General features: G+C 42.5%; 1 protein-coding gene across 1 annotated transcript in view; it reads left to right on the forward strand.

Moving 5' to 3' along the window:
• Positions 1-19,123, forward strand: part of LOC147016960 (ras-related protein Rab-27A-like) — a 47,959-nt gene extending 28,836 nt beyond the window's left edge. Inside the window, exons 2-6 of the mRNA XM_085846258.1 lie at positions 6,658-6,819; positions 10,415-10,491; positions 10,583-10,686; positions 14,770-14,893; positions 18,514-19,123. Coding sequence (XP_085702384.1) covers positions 6,667-6,819; positions 10,415-10,491; positions 10,583-10,686; positions 14,770-14,893; positions 18,514-18,700 — 645 coding nt within the window. The 5' untranslated portion in view covers positions 6,658-6,666 and the 3' untranslated portion in view covers positions 18,701-19,123. The remainder of the gene's footprint in view (positions 1-6,657; positions 6,820-10,414; positions 10,492-10,582; positions 10,687-14,769; positions 14,894-18,513) is intronic.
• The last annotated feature ends 182 nt before the right edge of the window (positions 19,124-19,305 follow it).

Raw genomic sequence — 19,305 nt, forward strand, 5'->3', positions numbered from 1 at the left:
CCTTCATCACCCGTGATGTGCTGAGGTGTGTTCACAACATTAAAATATACCATCAGAGATGGGGAATCCCTCGCCATTGAAAAATAATTGAAATCAGATAAGCGGTTTTCCATTTATTACAAAAAACATTTTTTTTCAAGATGGCCGCCACAGTCGGCCATCTTGGATCCGGCCACGCCCAAAATCAATAGGTTTCTTCCTTTTCAGGTGGTACATGTGTGACTCAAATTTCAAATCGATATGGCGAACAGTTTACGAGTTATCGCACTCACAGCTATAAATGTTGACGCCCAGCCAGCCGGACGGACGGACGGACGGCCGACCCGGGTGACAACAATATCCTCCTTCCGCCACGTGGCGGGGGATAAAAACTGGGGTCTCAGGGGTTCTTTGGGGGGGGTGGGGGAGGGGACTTCCCCGAAAAATATGTATTGGCTTTCTTTTCTGAAACCGCACACACAATTTCAATGAAACTTGATGACACCCTTTATCACCCGTGATGTACCAAAGTTTGTTCACAGCATAAAAAAAAACATCCACAAGTATTTACTTTCTTCTCTGTTATATATTTTGTGGTTCCCTGGTTATCTTCTCCAGCCATCTCATCGGTCACGTGGTTTGGCAGCCATCTTGGATTTACCCTAAAACCTATGAAAATCTTCTTCTCCAGAACAGCTGGACAGATCGATGGGAAACTTCACGCAAATGTTCCCCAATCATTGGGGATACCAGTATATTCACAAATCATTAATAAGTCACAGGGTCTGGCAACCAGATTGGATTGAGCGAAAATCTTTCCAAAAAAATATTTCTCTTGAACCGCTTAATCAATTGACATGAAACTTCACAAAATCAATTGATGCGCCAGCACACAGATGTGGCTAGTAGTGATGGGGAATATATGCTTTAAATTTCAAATCGATCGGACACATGGTCTTGCAACCATAATTATTTAATTTCTTTGATCTGGGTTATTTTAAATTTATTTTGATTTTTTTGAATAAGGTTCACTTGGCTGTGTCTGGATGAGTTTTAGGGTAGAGGAGTAGCAACTGAAATGTGAATTATTCCAGGTTCCTCCTGATGACTTCATCTTTGCTTTTTTCTTGTTTGGGTTCCTTTTGATTAATCCAATGCAAGACTGCACCTATTTGGTCTTCCATTTGATTTGAATTGAATTTATTTTCATCCCATTCTAAATTCAATTGAATAATAACAATAATAATAATAAAAACGTCATGGGTCAGGTTCTGGTGTCTGATCAAAGCGGGGTTGCATCAAAGTGGGATGTCTTGGTACCCGGTCATCACTGCCTGCAGTTATAAATTGGCAGGTTATGTTATAGTTATGTCTCTTATTAATTACATAACACACCAGGACACAAACACCACACAAAACAAGTCCTGGTGAGGGTCGACAATCTCTGATTGCTCTTTTTGGTTCACGAAAAAATATTTTCACGAAAAATGTGTGACCACTATATTCGTTATTGTTGTGTGTGTGTCTGTCTGTCTGTCTGTCTATCTGTCCCGAGCATAGCTCCGTGGGTTTTGATCCGATCCTGATGAAATTTCGGTGGGAGGTTTATATCATGATCTAGTTGTGTTTTCCTGAAAATGAGCGTGGTGCGCCCATTATGGGTGGAGCAACGTCCAAAAAACATGTGTTTTTTAGGGGGTAGCCGATTTCAATTTGCATCTTCTCCGAGGGGGTTTGTCGAATCTGACAGTGGTTTCGGAATTTGGTTAGCCCAATGGCACTTGCATAGCCCCACGGAGCTCAATTTTTCATTTTCGTCCCAAGGTCAAGGTCACAAGGTCATGAACTTAGAAAATTTCGTATTTTGACATAAAAATCATAAGACTGCCCAAACTTTGAGAGCTAGGATGACAATATTTTTTTATGCATAATCTTGAGGTCATTCCCCACCTAAAGTCTTGAAACCATTTTGCTCTATCTCGAACACCTTGCCCGTGGCGCCCCCTTCAAGTTTGTTTTTACGCTGATTTCATCAAAGTATGGATAATCCGAGGAGTGTGAAATGCCATATAGCCTATATGACGTTACGTTGTTCCTGGAATGTTCCAGAGGAAGTTTTGCACCAAAGGTCATAATCCTTGACCTTTGACCTTTAAATTTCACAAAGGTCAAATTTTTAAAGTTGTGGGAATCGAACCGAGTTTTTGACTTTCTTCGACGAACTAACTTCAATAAGCTATAGCACGTATCCTCTTTCCTTATTTTAATGTCCACAACATTGTTTCGTGACCTTTAAAGGTTATGCAAAGGTCAAATTTTTAAAGTTGTTGAACGAAACCGGGTTTTCGACATTTTGCAGCTAATAACCTGTCACTCGTACCACATCATGTTGATCATTTTTATAACTTGGTCAAACATTATCACATTGTCTCATCCTTGACTTCTGAAACAATCTACATCGTCAAATACCACTCGTGAACCATCGTCGTCTTCAGACTTGTTCTTGTTATATTTGTTTTTCTTCTTCCTTCTGTAAATATTACTTTCCTGCAGTTTGTTTGAGCAGATAGGGTGAAACCTACTCCATATTGCTTTGTGTACTTCTCATCAGAAAGAACAAATAACTCCAACATAGACAATAGATTGATATATTTGTTTAATTACCTCCGCCACCGGAGGGCAGAGGTTATATTTTTATCCATCTGTCTATCTGCTTGTCTAAGCAGGATATCTCAAAAAGTTGTGGACGGATTCAGACGACATTTAGTGGGCAGGTTGAGTGCGTGACAAGGATGAAATGATTAGATTTTGGTGAAGATCCGGATTCAGATCTGAGAATTTTTAAAGTGATTCTTCACCATTGAGTGAGAGGGCTAAAATGATATATGACACGATATCTCAAGAAATATTGACTGATTCAAACGAAATTTGGTGGACAGGTTGGGTGAAATGACAAGGACGAATCAATTCAATTTTGGTGAAGATCCGAATCCGGATCCGGATAAGAGATTTTTTTAACTTAAAAATAAAAATAAAAAAACGCCAAAAACCATATATAGCATGATATCTCAAAAAGTTGTGGATGGATTCGGACAAAACTCGGAAGATGAGTTTCTTAGGTGCCAAGAGCAAGCCAATTAGATTTTGGAGATCTGGATCTAGATCTGGCCCATCAATGGCTACAAAACGTAAACTGTTCAGCCTGGCGGAGGTTTGTGTTCTTCGGAGCGTCGTTATCTGAGTTAACACTGAGTTCCTTTGTCATCACAACTAGGGTAGGGAAGACTGCACTGGTAATCTTCTTGTTGCTTCATATCTCAGGCCAACAGCCTTGCGATCTTGATCGGTAAAAAAGGAGAATAAGAATGAGGGGAAGGATAAGAATGAAACTCATAATAACAAGAGCGAAGTCGACGACGTGTCATCGCAAATCCTTACGCTTCCCACCTAAAGCAAGGTTGAAAAATGGCAAAACGCTCCACCAGGAATGACCCAAAATCAAATTTTGAGAATTTTTTCCCCCCCATTGTGACACTTTTGACCCCTGGGTTTGGAAATATTTACGAGTTAAAAATTAAATTGGTGGTAAAAGTGTAAGCCAAGTATTTTCGATTTTTTTTCCTTTCTTTCTGTTTCTGGAAATCGATGGGTGCATGTATTATGACAAAAAACACAAAATTTACATGAAATTTGTTGTAATTGCGCAAAGTGAAGAAGCTATCATCAGAATTTTCATTCACAGTCAAACAACGAATGGCACAATCATCACTTTACCTATCTGCTTGTGAAAGCGATGCAGAGCTGGTGAGTCGTTCCAGCATTGAGCATCCATTTACATAAATGTGCACTACATGTATCTTGATACCCTGGTACGAAATTTGCAATGATAAAATGTAAGAGTACATGGCAATGAAATCACCAATCTGTATTTTTAAATATAACTAAGATAAAATACAATCAATAAACCTGTGTATTTTGGTTAAAATCTAACCACAATAAAATATAACTATCCTGAAGTGGATGGCACACCATCGCAAATCCCCATGCTTTCCCGAAGAAAACCACCAAATCCATTTCCACAACTCGTTGGTTTATCTTGGCTGGGAAGCTTTGTACGTAACATTTCTGGGAAGTTTGTCTGGGAAGCTTTGAAGCACCTTCAATGACCTGGGATGTCCACTTGAGTGGAATCTGAGCAGATTAAATAGTGGCCTGATAAAAAATAAATAAAAAGGAAACCCAAAAATATATACTGTACATAAACAGGAAGGAATAAAAATCTCGAGAAGGCAAACCACCATAATAACTGATAGCGGCATACAATAAAAAGAAAGAAAAGAGGAAGCTTCGATGTTTAATCCACAAAGCAGGACAAAATCCACGGTATCACGACAATACCACAAAACCACTTTGTGAGAAGCAAATGTTCATTATTTACACTAAATGTTTCCACTATTGCAAAAAAGGAGGCATGTGACTCCATCGATATGACTTTCACATGACTGCTGTTGTGGAGGAATTTGACGACTTGATTCTATCCCGAAATAACCCTTAATCTTGAGACTCAAGTTATGACTTCCGACTGCCCCCACCAGCCAGCTATTCCCACAATTTGAGCTTCTCGTCGATTATGGGTACATTGTCATGTGCAGTGAAATCTGGCTTTGCACAGCTTTCTTGTTAAGCTGTCACTTGAAAGGAGATTATTGAACCCCGAAGTGACCACTGTCTGGAAACCTTCGGTATGTCCACCGAACGGCTAGAAGAGCCCACAAGTTGTTTGAGGTTTCCCGAGATCAACATTGAATTCCATCAATGTATTTTTTCGCGTATTTGGAATTGGAATTCCAGATAAGGTATTGTCATTGTCCGTCCATCCATCCGTCCCCTAGTTTGACTTCCCGGCCAAACCGCTGGGCCGATCCCGCTGAAATTTGGTAGCAAGGTTCCGCTCCTGATTGGTGACAGGGATTGCAAAGCCGGTTTTGGCCATGCGTCTTTCGGGAAAATGGTGGACATAGTAAGTTCCTTCAAAAATCTTCTCTCGACCCACCAGTCAAAATGCTACCAAATTGGGGTTACAACATTAAGGCAGGGTCCTGATGTTAAATTGCAGAGGTCATGCTGATCACATGACAAAGTTTGTCAAAATGGTGGACTTTGTAAATTTTTGGGAAAATCGCGTAAATTCCATCAAAAATCTTCTTCTCTCGATGCACCAGTCAGAATGCTACCAAATTTGGGTTACATTAGCCCAGGGCCAGATAAGCTACAGTCCAGTGACCCCATTTATTTATTTATTTATTTACTTCATGCCTTTTGTGTTTAAGGTTGCGTGTACTGCGATTTTCCGGAAGGCACCCTTCCCCCAGACCCGACCTCGGCCCAGTGTTGAATATTATTCATTCACAGTTTGTAATGGTGTGACACGGCTCAAAAAAGCCATTAGTTGGTGGACTTTAAAGATCCTATGGTGTCCTTCACAAAGAGTCGGCGCGATATCGCTGGCACAGTCAACAAATTACGAATTTCTGCTCTAATCTGCAGCGTGCACTGCATCAGCGGCAGAGCTGTGCCCCCAGCAAATGATGCAACTTCTACCCATTTGCTGCATAACAAAAATAATGGGAAAATAATCAGCTGCAAACTCCTTTGGTATCCACCCACGAGCTCCTTCACGGGCCAAAATGCACACCCGGGACCCGAACCAAACTCCTGGATCGCCATTCTTGCGACCCCTCCTCATTGCTCCCAGTCTTGTTGTGGTCTGGCGACTGGATGAGGGCTGTACCAATTCCGGATGGCCACCCAGGATGTTCCCGTTGAGATACGGTCGAGCTATTAACGTCTGTTGTGTGGTTGAGCATCATGCGGCACCGAGGACAATCCATCACCGCGCGGTGCTCCTCAAAACCAATTGGCGAATTGTAGCGATGCAGTGGAGGGTGTGGGAATATTTTTCCCATGTGTGGGAGGCATTTCTGGTCAAAGTGGTGAGGTTTGGTAAACGTGCGAAGTAAGGTGAGTTTCCAGTTGGAAATTGGCGTGCAGATTCGAATGAAATAATGGCGCGTGATTCTCGTGCGCGGGTTGTGTAGTGTGCAACGAGGATGTGGTGGATCTGAGCCACGGGAGGCACCATGGTGTGCTCATTATCAATTGCCTATTGAATGGTGTGTGTACTTGCATGCTTGTTATGTACTATGGCTAAAAGGACAGGGTTAGAGTAGGAATCAGAAATAGTTACGAGACCTAACTACAAGACCCACGCAATGTACTTCAGCCCGTTAATCCATGAGACATGAGGGGAGGACTAACTACATGGAGACTAATGAAATAACTGCCTGGCGATCACTGTGTGTTGGGTGCCATTGCTTTAGAGGCATGCGGCTTTGTAGAACTGCAACTATATATATTATGTGTATATATATATATATATATATATATATATATATATATATATATATATATATATATATATATATATACATATATACATACACATATATACATACACACACACACACACACACACACACACACACCACTGTTTTAATGGTTTTAATGGTGCAGGGCAGAGGAATTTGGTCGAATGTACTTTTCCTGTGCAATATTACAGTTCATGTTTCCATGTTGCGCATACCTTGAATAGTATCTCTTTGCATGTTTCCCTGGCAGCACATTACCATGGCTGAGGGGGATTATGACTTCCTCATCAAACTACTCATTCTTGGAGACTCTGCCACGGGGAAGAGCTGCTTTCTGTGCCGGTACACAGACAACACCTTTTGCAGCCAGTTTGTCACAACTGTGGGCATCGACTTTAAGGAAAAGAATGTGGTAAGATTGCACCTTGAACATTTTATCTTGGGGTAAAGGAGTTTTCCTCGACTTCCATCCCTCGATCCTTCTCCTTTATGACATACTCCAAGATTGTCCCTTGCTTCATGTAATCCGTATTTTCGTTTTTCCGACCCATCGCCAGCACCTTACATTTATCTATGTTAAATTTCATCTTTTACCCAATCTATGAAGGTATTGAGACTTTCCTGAATCTTATCAACCCCCTCCCCCCCACCTTCCCTCCCCCTTGCTATCTACCTTTCCTTCAAGCTTCGTGTTGTCTACAAATTTAGAAAGCCGACTCAACCCCACTATCCAATAATGTATGTAAATTATGAATAACAATGGTCAACGAACAGATCCATGAGGTATCCCACTATTTACATCCTCCCTCCCACCCCAGTGTGACATCTTCCAACTTATAGATAATCTAACAGCAACTCATCAAGCCCTCACCTTAGTGAACAACCTCCCTCCTCCGTGGTACCTTCTAAAATGCCTCCAGAAAGTCAAGATGTCCTATATCCACTGCATCCAGTCAGAAATTGCTTCGTAGAACTCCAATAAATTTGTTGAACATGACCTTCCCGAGGTAAATCCGTGCTAACTACCTTCAATTTGTTTTAATTTTTCAAAAGGTACCCTATCGAATGCCTAATTAACATCTCCAACAACTGAACTTAAACTAACAGGTCTATAGTTCCCCAATTCCTCTCTGGATCCTTTCCTAAATACCAATGTTGAATTTTCTCCTCTCCAATTATATCTTTCTCCTGTCCTGACTCCAATGAGTTGTTAAAGATATCTGCTAACATCAAACATCAAACTCATCTGCTCTGCCACCTCCCTCACCACTCTCATGGCTTTATCTTCTTTTAGCCTTTCTAACTGTTTGTGCGAACTTCCTCTACTCTTCCCGAGAACTCCTCTAAAAGCCCTTCCTCACCCCAGGTCTAGGTAATCACCCTGTCCTGATGTAAATGTTGAAGCAAAATATCTATTTCATAAACGTGCCATCTAACAAGTCCATCACTAACCAATCTCCCTGTGCTATTCCCCAATGGGCCCACACTTGTCTTAACCTTTCTTTAATCCGAATACACTGTACTTTAAAACACAGTACTGTTAAATTTAATAATCTTGGCCATGTCCTCGTAATATTTTTTCGCTTGCCTAATTATTTTCTGAACTATTTACTCCTTCACTGATCTAAGTTGAATTCCAATGCCATTATTTTGAACTTTATAGGTGCCTTCTTATTCTTCATAGCACTCCTCAACTCTCAAATCAACTATCCCGATCACTTTCTGTTTCCAGCTTTACACATCACTGGTAATGTACTGACTCTGTACATGGAACATGTAGGTCGAAGGGGAAATTAAAAGTGTCAAAAAGGTAAATCTTCACGACATATAGCACCAGACAGTTTGAAAAATGGTTTAGTACGAGAGAGAAAAAAAAAAAAATCAAATCACTTCCTGTGCAGGCAAAGAATACCTCCATGCTAAAAAGGAGTTCGTGACGACGTTTTCCCAAATCAAGTAGCAAGAAATGATGGAGCAGATTCATGTCGAACGTCTCTGTTGATTGTGACGTTGGCCAAAGGTGGTGGTGAAACCCTTGGCCGACCCAGTGGAAGTATGCCCTGGGTCAAAGGTTCGTCGCGCGGAGAAAATGCATCCGATTGAGTGAAAGGTGACTGTCACGTGTAAACATTCACAAACTCCACCATGAGCCAGTGATCAATGGAAAGAAGACATTTTTGCCTCAAATTAAATTAAACTTCCTGAACACCAAATTAAATGGAATGTTTCCGTACACAATTGACTGTGCATGGCATCAGTGGTGTCTCCATTGTCAATGACGAAAAACGATGCGTTTCATCCTGAAAACTAGCTGGATTCTCAGAAGTATGCTCAACAAATATGTTTGCTAAAACAAAGCAGCAAGATGATCCCATTTTCATTTGTTTTTCTCAAATTTTCAGTTTTGGTCACTGTTGACATCTTCACCAACAAATGTAATGTTGAGAATGGATTTTTCTCATTAACAGTGAATTGAGATTTATTTCAGGCTCACAAATACCAGCCGTCGCTGATGGGAACACAAAGGGGGGGGTGGGGGGAAAGAGGAGAGAAGAGAGAAAGAGGGGTGGGGGAGGGAGAGAGGGGGGAGATTCCTCCAGAATTCCTTCATTCCTCCAAACAGAGCAGGTTAATAATTCCCCCAAAATTAAGGACGGGTAAATTTCCCTAGAATTTTGGATGGGTCAATTACCCCATAATTGTTCGTTTTCATGAGGAACTGCAATACCACTTCTCACCAGGAGTGGCACAATATAATACATCTTCACATCGAGAGAACTGGAGTCGGAACATGTTCAACGACCATGTGTGGGTTTTCAGAGCCCCAGATGTCAAATTGTGCTGGTTGATCTTCCATGATGCATGAAAGCAAGGTTCATCTCTGAACATGACCTTTTCCAGGTAAACTTCATCATCCTCTCTGCAACTGAGCATTTCCAAGACAAAAACCTTGCATTTGGCTCCATCATTTGGTTTGAGTTCCTGCAGAATCTACACCTTATAGGCATAAAGCTTCAGTCTTTCATACAAAATCCTGTGTACAGTGGTGGTTGGTAGTCCCAGTTCTCTGGATGCACGTCAAATTGATTTTATATGTCTTTGTTGAAATGATTCACCCACTCGTTCAACGTCTGCTGCACTTGTGCTTGGTCGACTGGTACTTTTCTATTTCTGACAACTTCCAGTCGCCTTAAACATCTTGTACCACTTTCTGATACCAGTCCGCAATGGCGGATTACTTCCATACCTCGTACGGAAATGACACTGAACTTGTGTGTCGGATCTCGTCTGAACCATTGGACGCACTGAGCTTTCTCTTGTGGACATGCCATTTTCTTTTACATTAAACCACCAGACCTGAAAGTAAAGAAAACTTTATGAGTTTCTGTATCATATAAAATAAAGGGTATTGTTGTATTGTTTATGGTTCTCAATATATTAAAAACCAAAGTTGTCCAGGTCCTTTTGGAACAGCCTGTAGTATGATGGTGAAAACAGTCGAATAAATGTTTGAAAATAAAAGAAGAAAAGTTTGTTTTGCTTCAATATTTATGTTTTTTAACTTTATTCACACTATTACTTTCTCCCCTACTCTCGGTGAATAGATTCAAGTGACAAATCGAATTCTCTTCCATATAATCTTTTATTCCGAACTGATATTATCTTTGTAATACACGGGGCACCCAAAGTTATACTGTTTTCAAAGATACCGTGAGACCTTTCACATCCCCAACATAGGACAGCCCATGTCACCAAATGCGTTCTCCACCATGCAACGTGATACCAGAATGGCATTTTGCGGTGATTATGACTGCCAGGTATTAAACAGTGGAGTTGGTGGTAGATTGGAAATAATTTCCAGATTGGAAGTAAATAATGATGGTTGATGGTACTTACTAAAGGATGGTGCAAACAACAACTTATGAAACTGCATCTTGTGCATTTAATCTCGAACTCCAATCTCGTGCAAGCGTTGGAGGAACCTGACGATTGTGTGATGCTTTCAGATATACAATGACAAGAATAACGATGGCAAGGGACAGTGCATCCATCTTCAGCTGTGGGACACCGCTGGCCAGGAGAGGTCTGCATGGGTATATGAGCACACACTTGGAAATGAGGGCCGATGCACAATACCGTGGTTCGTGTTTATAGTCTTCTCTTTCTCTTGGCAGATTCCGCAGTCTCACCGCAGCCTTCTTCCGTGATGCAATGGGTTTCCTAATCATGTTCGACATAACAAACATGCAGAGCTTCCTTAATGTGCGGCAATGGATGTGTAAGTAGTTTCCACTACCACGCTCTTTTGGATCACATCAGATTAATACTGTTACGAATTTGGGAATTTGATTGCACACAACATACAGGTTCCTTTAGTCAGCTATGTCAATAAGTGCTTGTTCCCTAGATAGCTCACCTTTCATTGTTTAAATGTTCAGAAATTGATTAGATGCGCTGCGGATCGATTTAATAGTTAGGGAACGAACAATGGAGACATCGCTCCTCCTGTTCTGCGAAGAGGAAGAACCACCCTGCCGTCCCCGTGACTCATGTCAACAACTCCCTCCCACCCGTGATTGAGCGGGGGGGATGGATCACGAGGGCATGAGTCACGCCGGGCGTGGAGGAGGGGGGGGCGGAGAAGGATAAGAGGAGATCTTTTTCTTTTGTTCGGGCAGAGTTTGTGAGGGCTGAGTTGGAGAGGGAAGAGTTGGAGAAGGGAGTTGAGGGGTCGTTCAGCCATCGGGTCCTGCTTGGTTTGCGTTAGGGTTGAGGCCTTCGGAAGCGGTTTGCTTCGGCTGGCTCAGTGAGCTTTGGCTGAGGCCTGGCTCGGGAGGAGGCTTTTTGGAGGCTTTTTGCTTTGATGGTTCCGTGAGCTTCGGCTTCTGCTTGGCTAGGGAGAGCTTTTTGCTTCGAGCTGCTTTGCTTGGAAGGAAGTTAAGCCGGTCGCTCGGCTCGAGCTATGAGTGGTGGCTTCTTCTTCTTGGTTCGTGGAGCTCTTTGTTCTCCATTTTGGTTCCTGGCTTGGTGCGACTCATCGACCTCTTCATGGAGGTGGTTCCTCGGGGAAGCGACGCATCGACAGGAAGGATCGGCGCCTCGTCTCACCAGCACGTGTTGAGAAGCGCAGGAGGATTCGCGGGAGCTCGGAAAGGATCGCAGCTCATGGCGATTGGATCCAGCTCGCTCTCGCTGGAGCCCGGGTCCGAACAACTTGAAGACCACACGAGATGGAGAGGTTCGATATAGGCTCTGGGTTTCAGCTCACCTGTCCTCCGAGCTGGAGCACGTTATTAAAGGCCTCTGCCACCATTTCTTGGGTGTGTGTGTGTGCGTACGTGTGTCCGTGGGCCCGTCTAATAAGTAGGAACTGCTGTTAAGTGCAAGTGACTGTACATAATAAGTAGATGGTTGTAGTTCTTTTGTCGTGCTTTTGTTGCTTGTATAATCGCATACGTGTTTTGCCTTGTTTAATTGCATACGTGCTTTATTATAATAAATGTCCTTGTGTGAATGTAAACCTGTTCATTGCGTCCATTCCCTCATTGAACTGCCCCATATTGCACTCGGAATATAGTTGGTTTTTAAATAGCCGATAAATAGAATCGGGTCCGGCGAGGTCTGGCGATAATACCTGCTCGGTTATCCCAGAATGGAACGGACCGCTTAAGCGGTTCGTGTCCAAGCAGACCTTCGGCGAGGTACGGTCCCTCGGTAGGTTACCCACGCGGGTACTTAGGTATATCGATATTCGGCGATTGACCCTATTTCGCGCGGGTAGAATACGGACTGGGCCATGGTGGGATTAAAAACCCACCCGTGACTGGTTTCTGGCGTTGCTCCAGAAAGTCACGACTGGATTGTCCGTTCGGTGGGCGAAGCGACCGCTATTGGTTAGACGCGGTCGTTCGCATGCCGGGCGGGTGGGAATCTACAACAATACTTTTAAGTTTTTTTTTTTGTGCATTCTAAAGTGGAATTGACAAAAGTGGAATTTTATTTATTTATTTATTTTTTAGATGTAGGTTGCGGGGTAGTGTTGCTTTGTGCCAAAGGAATCAATATTTTTGGAATTGTCCCTTCCACCCCTTCAATTTAATCCGATGTATGGGAGATCAGACATCCAATGCATCTTCTAAACATCTTTGTTGTTCATCTACAAACACAGAAAATGAAAAGTAAACTCAATTAAAATGTCATAACCAATGGTTTATCAACTTTCATTCATTTCACGGCTCTCAAAGAAACAAAATGCACCATGAAGCAACAAATCCATCTTGGTGCTGTGGATGCAGCTACGTCTTGCCGATGTGAGTCCAGGACTGAAATGAAATGTCCCCTGACATGATTGCCTGGTTTAAAGGTATGCACACTTGCCTCTGAGGGGTTTGAATCTCGACCCAGCTATAAACCGTCGTCCCAGTGTTTCGCATGCAGGGCAAGACACCAATGTACTGTCTGTACCATCCATCAGATTGATATTCAACTGTAGGATCCGTGTACAAGCACCGGTCGTTGGTGGACATTAAACATCCAATGATGTCTTTTGTGCCTGGTGTTGGCTCAGTGGTTAGGGTTGTGGGCTTGGGATCCTAGGATCCTGAGTTCAAATTCCACTAGGTGTTGAATTAATACCAGGTGGGGTTGACTCTGCCTGTCATCCTTCCGAGGTCGGCAAAATGAGTACCAGCTTGCTGGTATCCTGCGTCGGAGTGGTGACCCCTCCCAGGATTGTGCCCAATAGCCAAGGAGACTGCTTCGGCAGTACCAATGTTCTGCACAGAGTATGGTCCCAATGGATGGATGGATGTCTTTTGTGAAGAGTTGGCAAGCTATAGCCAGTATCCTGGTTAAATTCCAAATCACTGCTAACCCATGACACATCTACATTGCCCAGCCAATGATGCTACCCACAGTTATCTGCTGTGTATGAAAGAAGATGAAGAAGCTTTAAATGTCCTATTTATTTAATAACTAATCATGGGTCTGAAAAAATAAGACCTGGCTGATCCAACGAAAATACAGGGAAATTCAGCAAAGTTGCAGTAAAGAGGGGGTGAAGTGAAAAAAAAAAATTACGAAAATAATCAGATCTAATCATTCTCAGTTTTTGAAGTTTGATTTCAGTTCCTTTTAATTTTGAGAAAAAAAAAACAAATAATGATGGAAAACCAACATGAGAGAAGGGGATGGCTGTTTGCTGGGATGTAAATTTGAAGCGGGCAGGGTGGGAATGGGCAGAGGAAGAAGGGGAGTTGGAGAGGGACGCAGGAGAGTGAATGAGGAATGACAGACTATTTCGACTATATTAATGCTACTACTCTCTAACAGCTCCAATTATTCCAACCATCTTGTGGGGTTGGCCTCAACGTTATTGGTCCAAGTATTTCATGAACTGGCTTGCAAGGCCTGATACTTGGGCTCGGGATAGAGGAACTTGTATTTCGTTCAGGGTGCCAGCCACAATCTCGCCTACTGTTTGTGAAGGGCACTGTGGGGTCTTTAATGTCCACCAACGAATGCTGACAGATGGGACACGAAGTTTACCATCCATGTAAAGGAGGGTATACACGTTCGCCCTGCCTGCGAAAACCAGGATGGCAGTCTATAGCCAGGTCAGGTTCGAACACAGGCTCGACAGCTCATACCTCTTGGTGATTCTGCCAACCGTATGGGTACGTGCTACGCGGCATACAAAGTTAGCCAGGCGAGGCAGGGACGAACAGAAAGAAATGGAGAGACAGACAGAACAGATGATGGAAAAGTTCCAAGGACAAATTTGAAAGTCAGTTTGACTGTTACTTCTGAGAATTGCAGTCGTAGAACATTTTTCATCCGAGTCTAATCATTAAATCGTGACAACACCAAGCTCGTATTAAAGGTGAACAATATGACAAGGTCAATCTCAGATAACAATACACCTCAAATGGTACACCTGTTGCATTTTATATTGCTTATTATTGCCTAACTTCAGTGTGAATTCCACACAGTTAAGTACGATTGGATTAATAAGAAATATACGTTGATAAAACCGGTAGTATTTCCTTACGGTTTACTAATCTACCCTCAAAAAAAAACCTTTGATCCTTCAATCAGGATGTCCTTCCATCATCTTTTGAAAAAAAACAAAAAACAAAGCCTGGATGTTTTATTATCTTTTGTTGAAAGAGTATCAACCAGTAAACAAAGTATTTCTTTGGTATGCTAACATTTTGGATTTATAAAAGAACCAAAATAGGAATCTTGATGTCAAGAACTGAAGGGGTAAACCATGATTTGATTTGTTATTCTTTCACATCCCATCCCCTTGTTGTTTTTTTTTTTACTCCCAACCCTGACTACCTTTATTGGTTGCCCTCAGCACAGCTCCAGATGAATGCCTACTGTGAGAATCCAGACATTGTGCTCTGTGGGAACAAGATGGACCTGGCAGCGCAAAGGGTGGTCAGCAAGAAGGAAGCGGAAGAACTAGCAGAAAACCTTGGGTACACAGACCTCATTGCTTTCTGACCATTTCACAGTTTTCATTGAGTGGGACAAAGTAAATGAATTAATATGTAAATTGATTAAATGTAGCTCAGAGAAGAAATATGATGCACAAACTTGTTCATCAATACGTGACTTTTGAAATGACGTACAAATGTTGAAGGAGGCCTTTTTCACATGTGCTGCCTTGCACCGACTCAGTTCTGCTCGCCGGGCACTTTTAACCTGCCGTTTCTAGTGGAAAATCTGTGATTCAAATCGTCTTTTAAACATAATTTTTTTAGCATTTAGACAAAACAGTGGCAATTTCAAAATGCTTAACTATAATTGTTCTGTCCCGAAATGCAAATCGGCCTGGTGTTGGCTTAATGGTTAAAGGTGGCTGGCTTGAGCTCCTCGAGTATTTAGTTCCTCGGTTCCCCCACAATGCTAACCGTGCACGTACACTGGCGATTTACTCATCCTTTCACTCGCACACATGTACGTTTTTCCCCACACTCGCACTGCATGGTGGCATGTCCCACGCGGCTTCGATGCCGCAGACGTCCACTCCCCACAGAACGTCCACTCCGCAGAATGGCTTTGAGGTTTTGGTGCTGAAGCACGTCTGCTCCCCACGTGCAGAAGCACATGATTCACAAGACAGCCACATAACTTCCTCCACAGCGCCACACACCACGGGGCTCGAGTTCGAGTTCAGATTGCGCACCCACGAAACCCACACACCGCACACATGTAACCAAGCACGCAGTCCATGGAGAGAGATTTGTACCCATTTGTATCACATTTTTTAGTAAGATGCCAACAGCCAAATTGTGTGTTTTAGTAAGATGTATTGCCCATCATGCCACAGATTTACTTGCTTATCAACCTTTTTATTTATTTATTTATTTATTTAAAGTTCCATTTTTCTTTTGCTATTCTCTTACTTTGTTCAATGCACATATTTTAAAAATAGCAAGATGGACAGCAAACAGATACCCAGAAAAATATAAATCATTGCAGTGTTTCATTTCGAAAGTCTCTCGATGCTATTGCAAAGTGCTTATCTTTTTTGTGGATAAAAAAATTTCACACTTTTCACTGTCAAGTAGTTTCCACGAAAGTTAAGTCTCATGAATAAATATTCCTTGTTGTACTCGTGTAAACGTAAACAGTAATTACGTTTGATGCGCCAAAAGTTCGTACCATGAAATAACTTTCAAAGTAAAAACACGAAAGAGAATTCCTGCGAACAATCAGTATTCAACACGTGTAGAGATCAGGTGAGGTCCGCACTGATTGGAATCAAGTTCTGTCCACACCGATCTTGGTGGAGAAGAGTTTATTACACACCAAAACATATGCGCATATGGAGAGAAAGGCTAGGAACACAGTAGTCAGTCCAGCCCAGCTCTGGCAAGCTCAGTTCAGCTCTGCCTTATATACAATTTTACTCTGACCCTTGTATAACCAACTGTTAACATGATTCATCCTGTTCCCTTCATCAACTTCCATGAGGAGGGTTTAAAGCACAGAATTAGTTCTTCCCCCCCCCCCCCTTGGCTCTGCAGCCTCCTTCCATTGACTGATAGCAAGGCCTGTTTCCTGTCATTATCCTGCTAAAGCAAGGCTAGTGCAAAGCAAGGTCACTCCACTTAAGTGCTCGGACCCTCAGCCTCTGTTACTTCCTGAGTGTTCAACAAGGCCAGCTGTTCTCTCTCTCGAACAGTGCTGATTGTTGACAGGGTTTGGCCTTTCCCTGAACCAGCAAAGGACAGCTGTTAGCAAGAACAATGATGACTTGCTTGGGACATATAGTGTCTCCACACATGTATAGCATTACAACCACTACTACTACGACGACGATATTGACCCTAATTACTCCCGTCTTATTGTGCACTTGGTTGGGGAAAGATTTTGGCCACGATCTATGTGCAATGATAATCTGAGGGTACTCATCTTTGGTGGGTTGGTAACCGAGACCCATGATCACGTGTTTAATGCATGTGCTCAAAGGTCAGATGGTAGCAAGTGAGATAACAAGACGTTGGAAGCGGAAATTATAAAATTTCTGGTCAATGGAAATGGCAAGCCTGCTGAAATTTACAGATATTGCAGAGACGTGAATATGGAGTAATAGGTGTAAAATATATTACTTTTACTATTAGTACAAGTTCAGCGCAAGTGTGTGGTTTCTGTGCAAAACGATAGAGCATGTGTCAAAGTTTATTCAGGAGAAGATAATTGTGACCCTCCCTCACTACCGTAATGTGTCCGCAAGCTTCTCCACCATTACACTCATTAAGTCTTGAAATAATTCCATTTGTAATGTGTCTATTTGTTTTCTTTTAAAGTGAACTGTCAATAATCAGTTCCTCGAGTCCAGTGAACCCCCCCCCACCCCCCGCAACATCCCGAGGATGGCAAATGTAAAGCCCCCCGATCGTGCGCCAAGTTATGAACTGCAGCCACACTGGGAACTGCTAACACCTGAAACCGCTCATAACTGTTGGCATGGCGTGAGTCTCGAGAGGCTAGGTGTAAAAGCAATCGGCACATGGTCATGAGCTAAAAATAGGTGAGGGGTGGGGTCAGCTCAATCGGTTAGAACAGGAGTTGGTTGGAGGTCATTGTGAGACAAGTTGGTCTGGAGCAGTTTAGGTGAGAGGAGCTCGAGTGGAAGCTCAGATTGGACAGTGAGTTGGCTCAAGAGGGTTTGGGATGAGCAGCTCAAGGGAGTAGGACTGAGAAAGCGAGATGAGGGTCAGCAGTGCTGAACAAATGTGCCCAACAAATGATGAAGCCGTTTGCGGCCGGCTCTGCCATCATATCTCTCCCCTTGAAACCGAGCACCAGAACCACGCAGATATCACGTGGGGACAAGATTTCTCTTCTGTGTCTTGTGATCTACCCCGCTTGAATATCTGTCGTGTGAAAGTGATAAGGTGACACCGTACACCGTCAGTTTGTGAGTTACGTAGTGTGAATAATAATTGTGATATATTATGTGCCTTTCTCCTACTTGTTCTCCCCATACCCTTTTGCTTGGCATATTTATTAAACCTGCGACCATCACTGGCATATCAGCCTGGTGTGTGGTTTGTGATTTGGAATGATAACCACAGCATGGGTTACACTCGTGGCTGTTGGAAATTTGCCACAAAAACCTCGTTCAAACGTTGTAACCATCACCGTTAATTGACCCAAGGTTCGCTCGGCCCCAAGTCCGAATTAATTGGGAAATTACCAAAGGCAACATCTCATTAGAGTCTCTGTATGTTGGAAATGGAAGAAAAGATTTGTTTGACTTTCCTGGCGGATGGCTTCGATAGACAAACCATCGCTAAACTGGTGATCGTCCGTCCGGGTGGAGGATTTGATCTTGAGTCCAGCTCTCAGTCCAACGGAAAAAATAGATCATGAAGTACAATAGTACTTAATGTGTAGGGATGCGAAAAAAATGGCTGCCCATTCAAATGTGTATAAAATACACTTAAAAAAATAAATGTTGACATAAAATATATTTCATGTGTTAACTTTAAAACGAGCTCTGGATTGTCTTAAATGATGCAAAATGCAGGGATCTTTTTAACCCCTTGATGGCGACGGTGTGTTCCATTGTTTGTGCATCCCACAGCATGCCATACTTTGAGGTGAGTGCCCTTTCAGGTGACAATGTAACAGAAGCCGTGGAAGCCCTTCTCGGCCTCATCATGAGACGCATGGAAGACAGCGTCGACAAATCATGGATACCTCAAGGCACTGTGCGACCCGGAAACAACTTGCCGGGCGAGAAAGAGCCTTCTTCAGGGTGTGGGTGTTAGGTCACGAGGTTTGGGATTTCGCTGTGTGCGATGTTAGGCCTTCAAAAGGCCCATCCTGGATGTCACCCCAACAGCTTTGGGAGTTGAGAATTTTAATGCGTTTTTAAACATGTCACCCCACGATAACAATCAGGATTTCCACCGTTGTGCTTTGAACCTCACTCACACTCCTGCTGTACCCAGAATCTCTCAATTTTTTTCAACACTTGGATTGTCCAGTATAGTAAATGATAAAAACAGACTGAAATTTTTGTTATAATTTTGAACCTTAATGTTTCATTTTTGTCAGGGTTTTTCATTATTAATCATTGTGTAAAATTATGATTGTGATATAAAAGGTAAAGTAGTTTTGAAAAGGCACCTATTTTTTTGTTCCCAGGTGTACATATGATGAAAATATGGAATTAAAATATGCAAACTCGCCATTTTTCCTCATTTTCATGATGTGTTGTGACTGATTGATTTACGTGCAATTGATTGACATCATTTTTTTTTTTTAATTCAGTTTCCCCTTATGAATACAACCTAAAACCCAATTACCTTTACCTATAGCTGCATGGCAATGTTCTGTTTGCTTATCCCCCATACCTATTGCCATGCTTCTC

Source organism: Eptatretus burgeri, chromosome 11, assembly GCF_056783735.1.
Source record: "Eptatretus burgeri isolate ZD-2024b chromosome 11, Ebu_testis_v1, whole genome shotgun sequence".
Classification (NCBI taxonomy): Eukaryota; Metazoa; Chordata; class Myxini; order Myxiniformes; family Myxinidae; genus Eptatretus; species Eptatretus burgeri.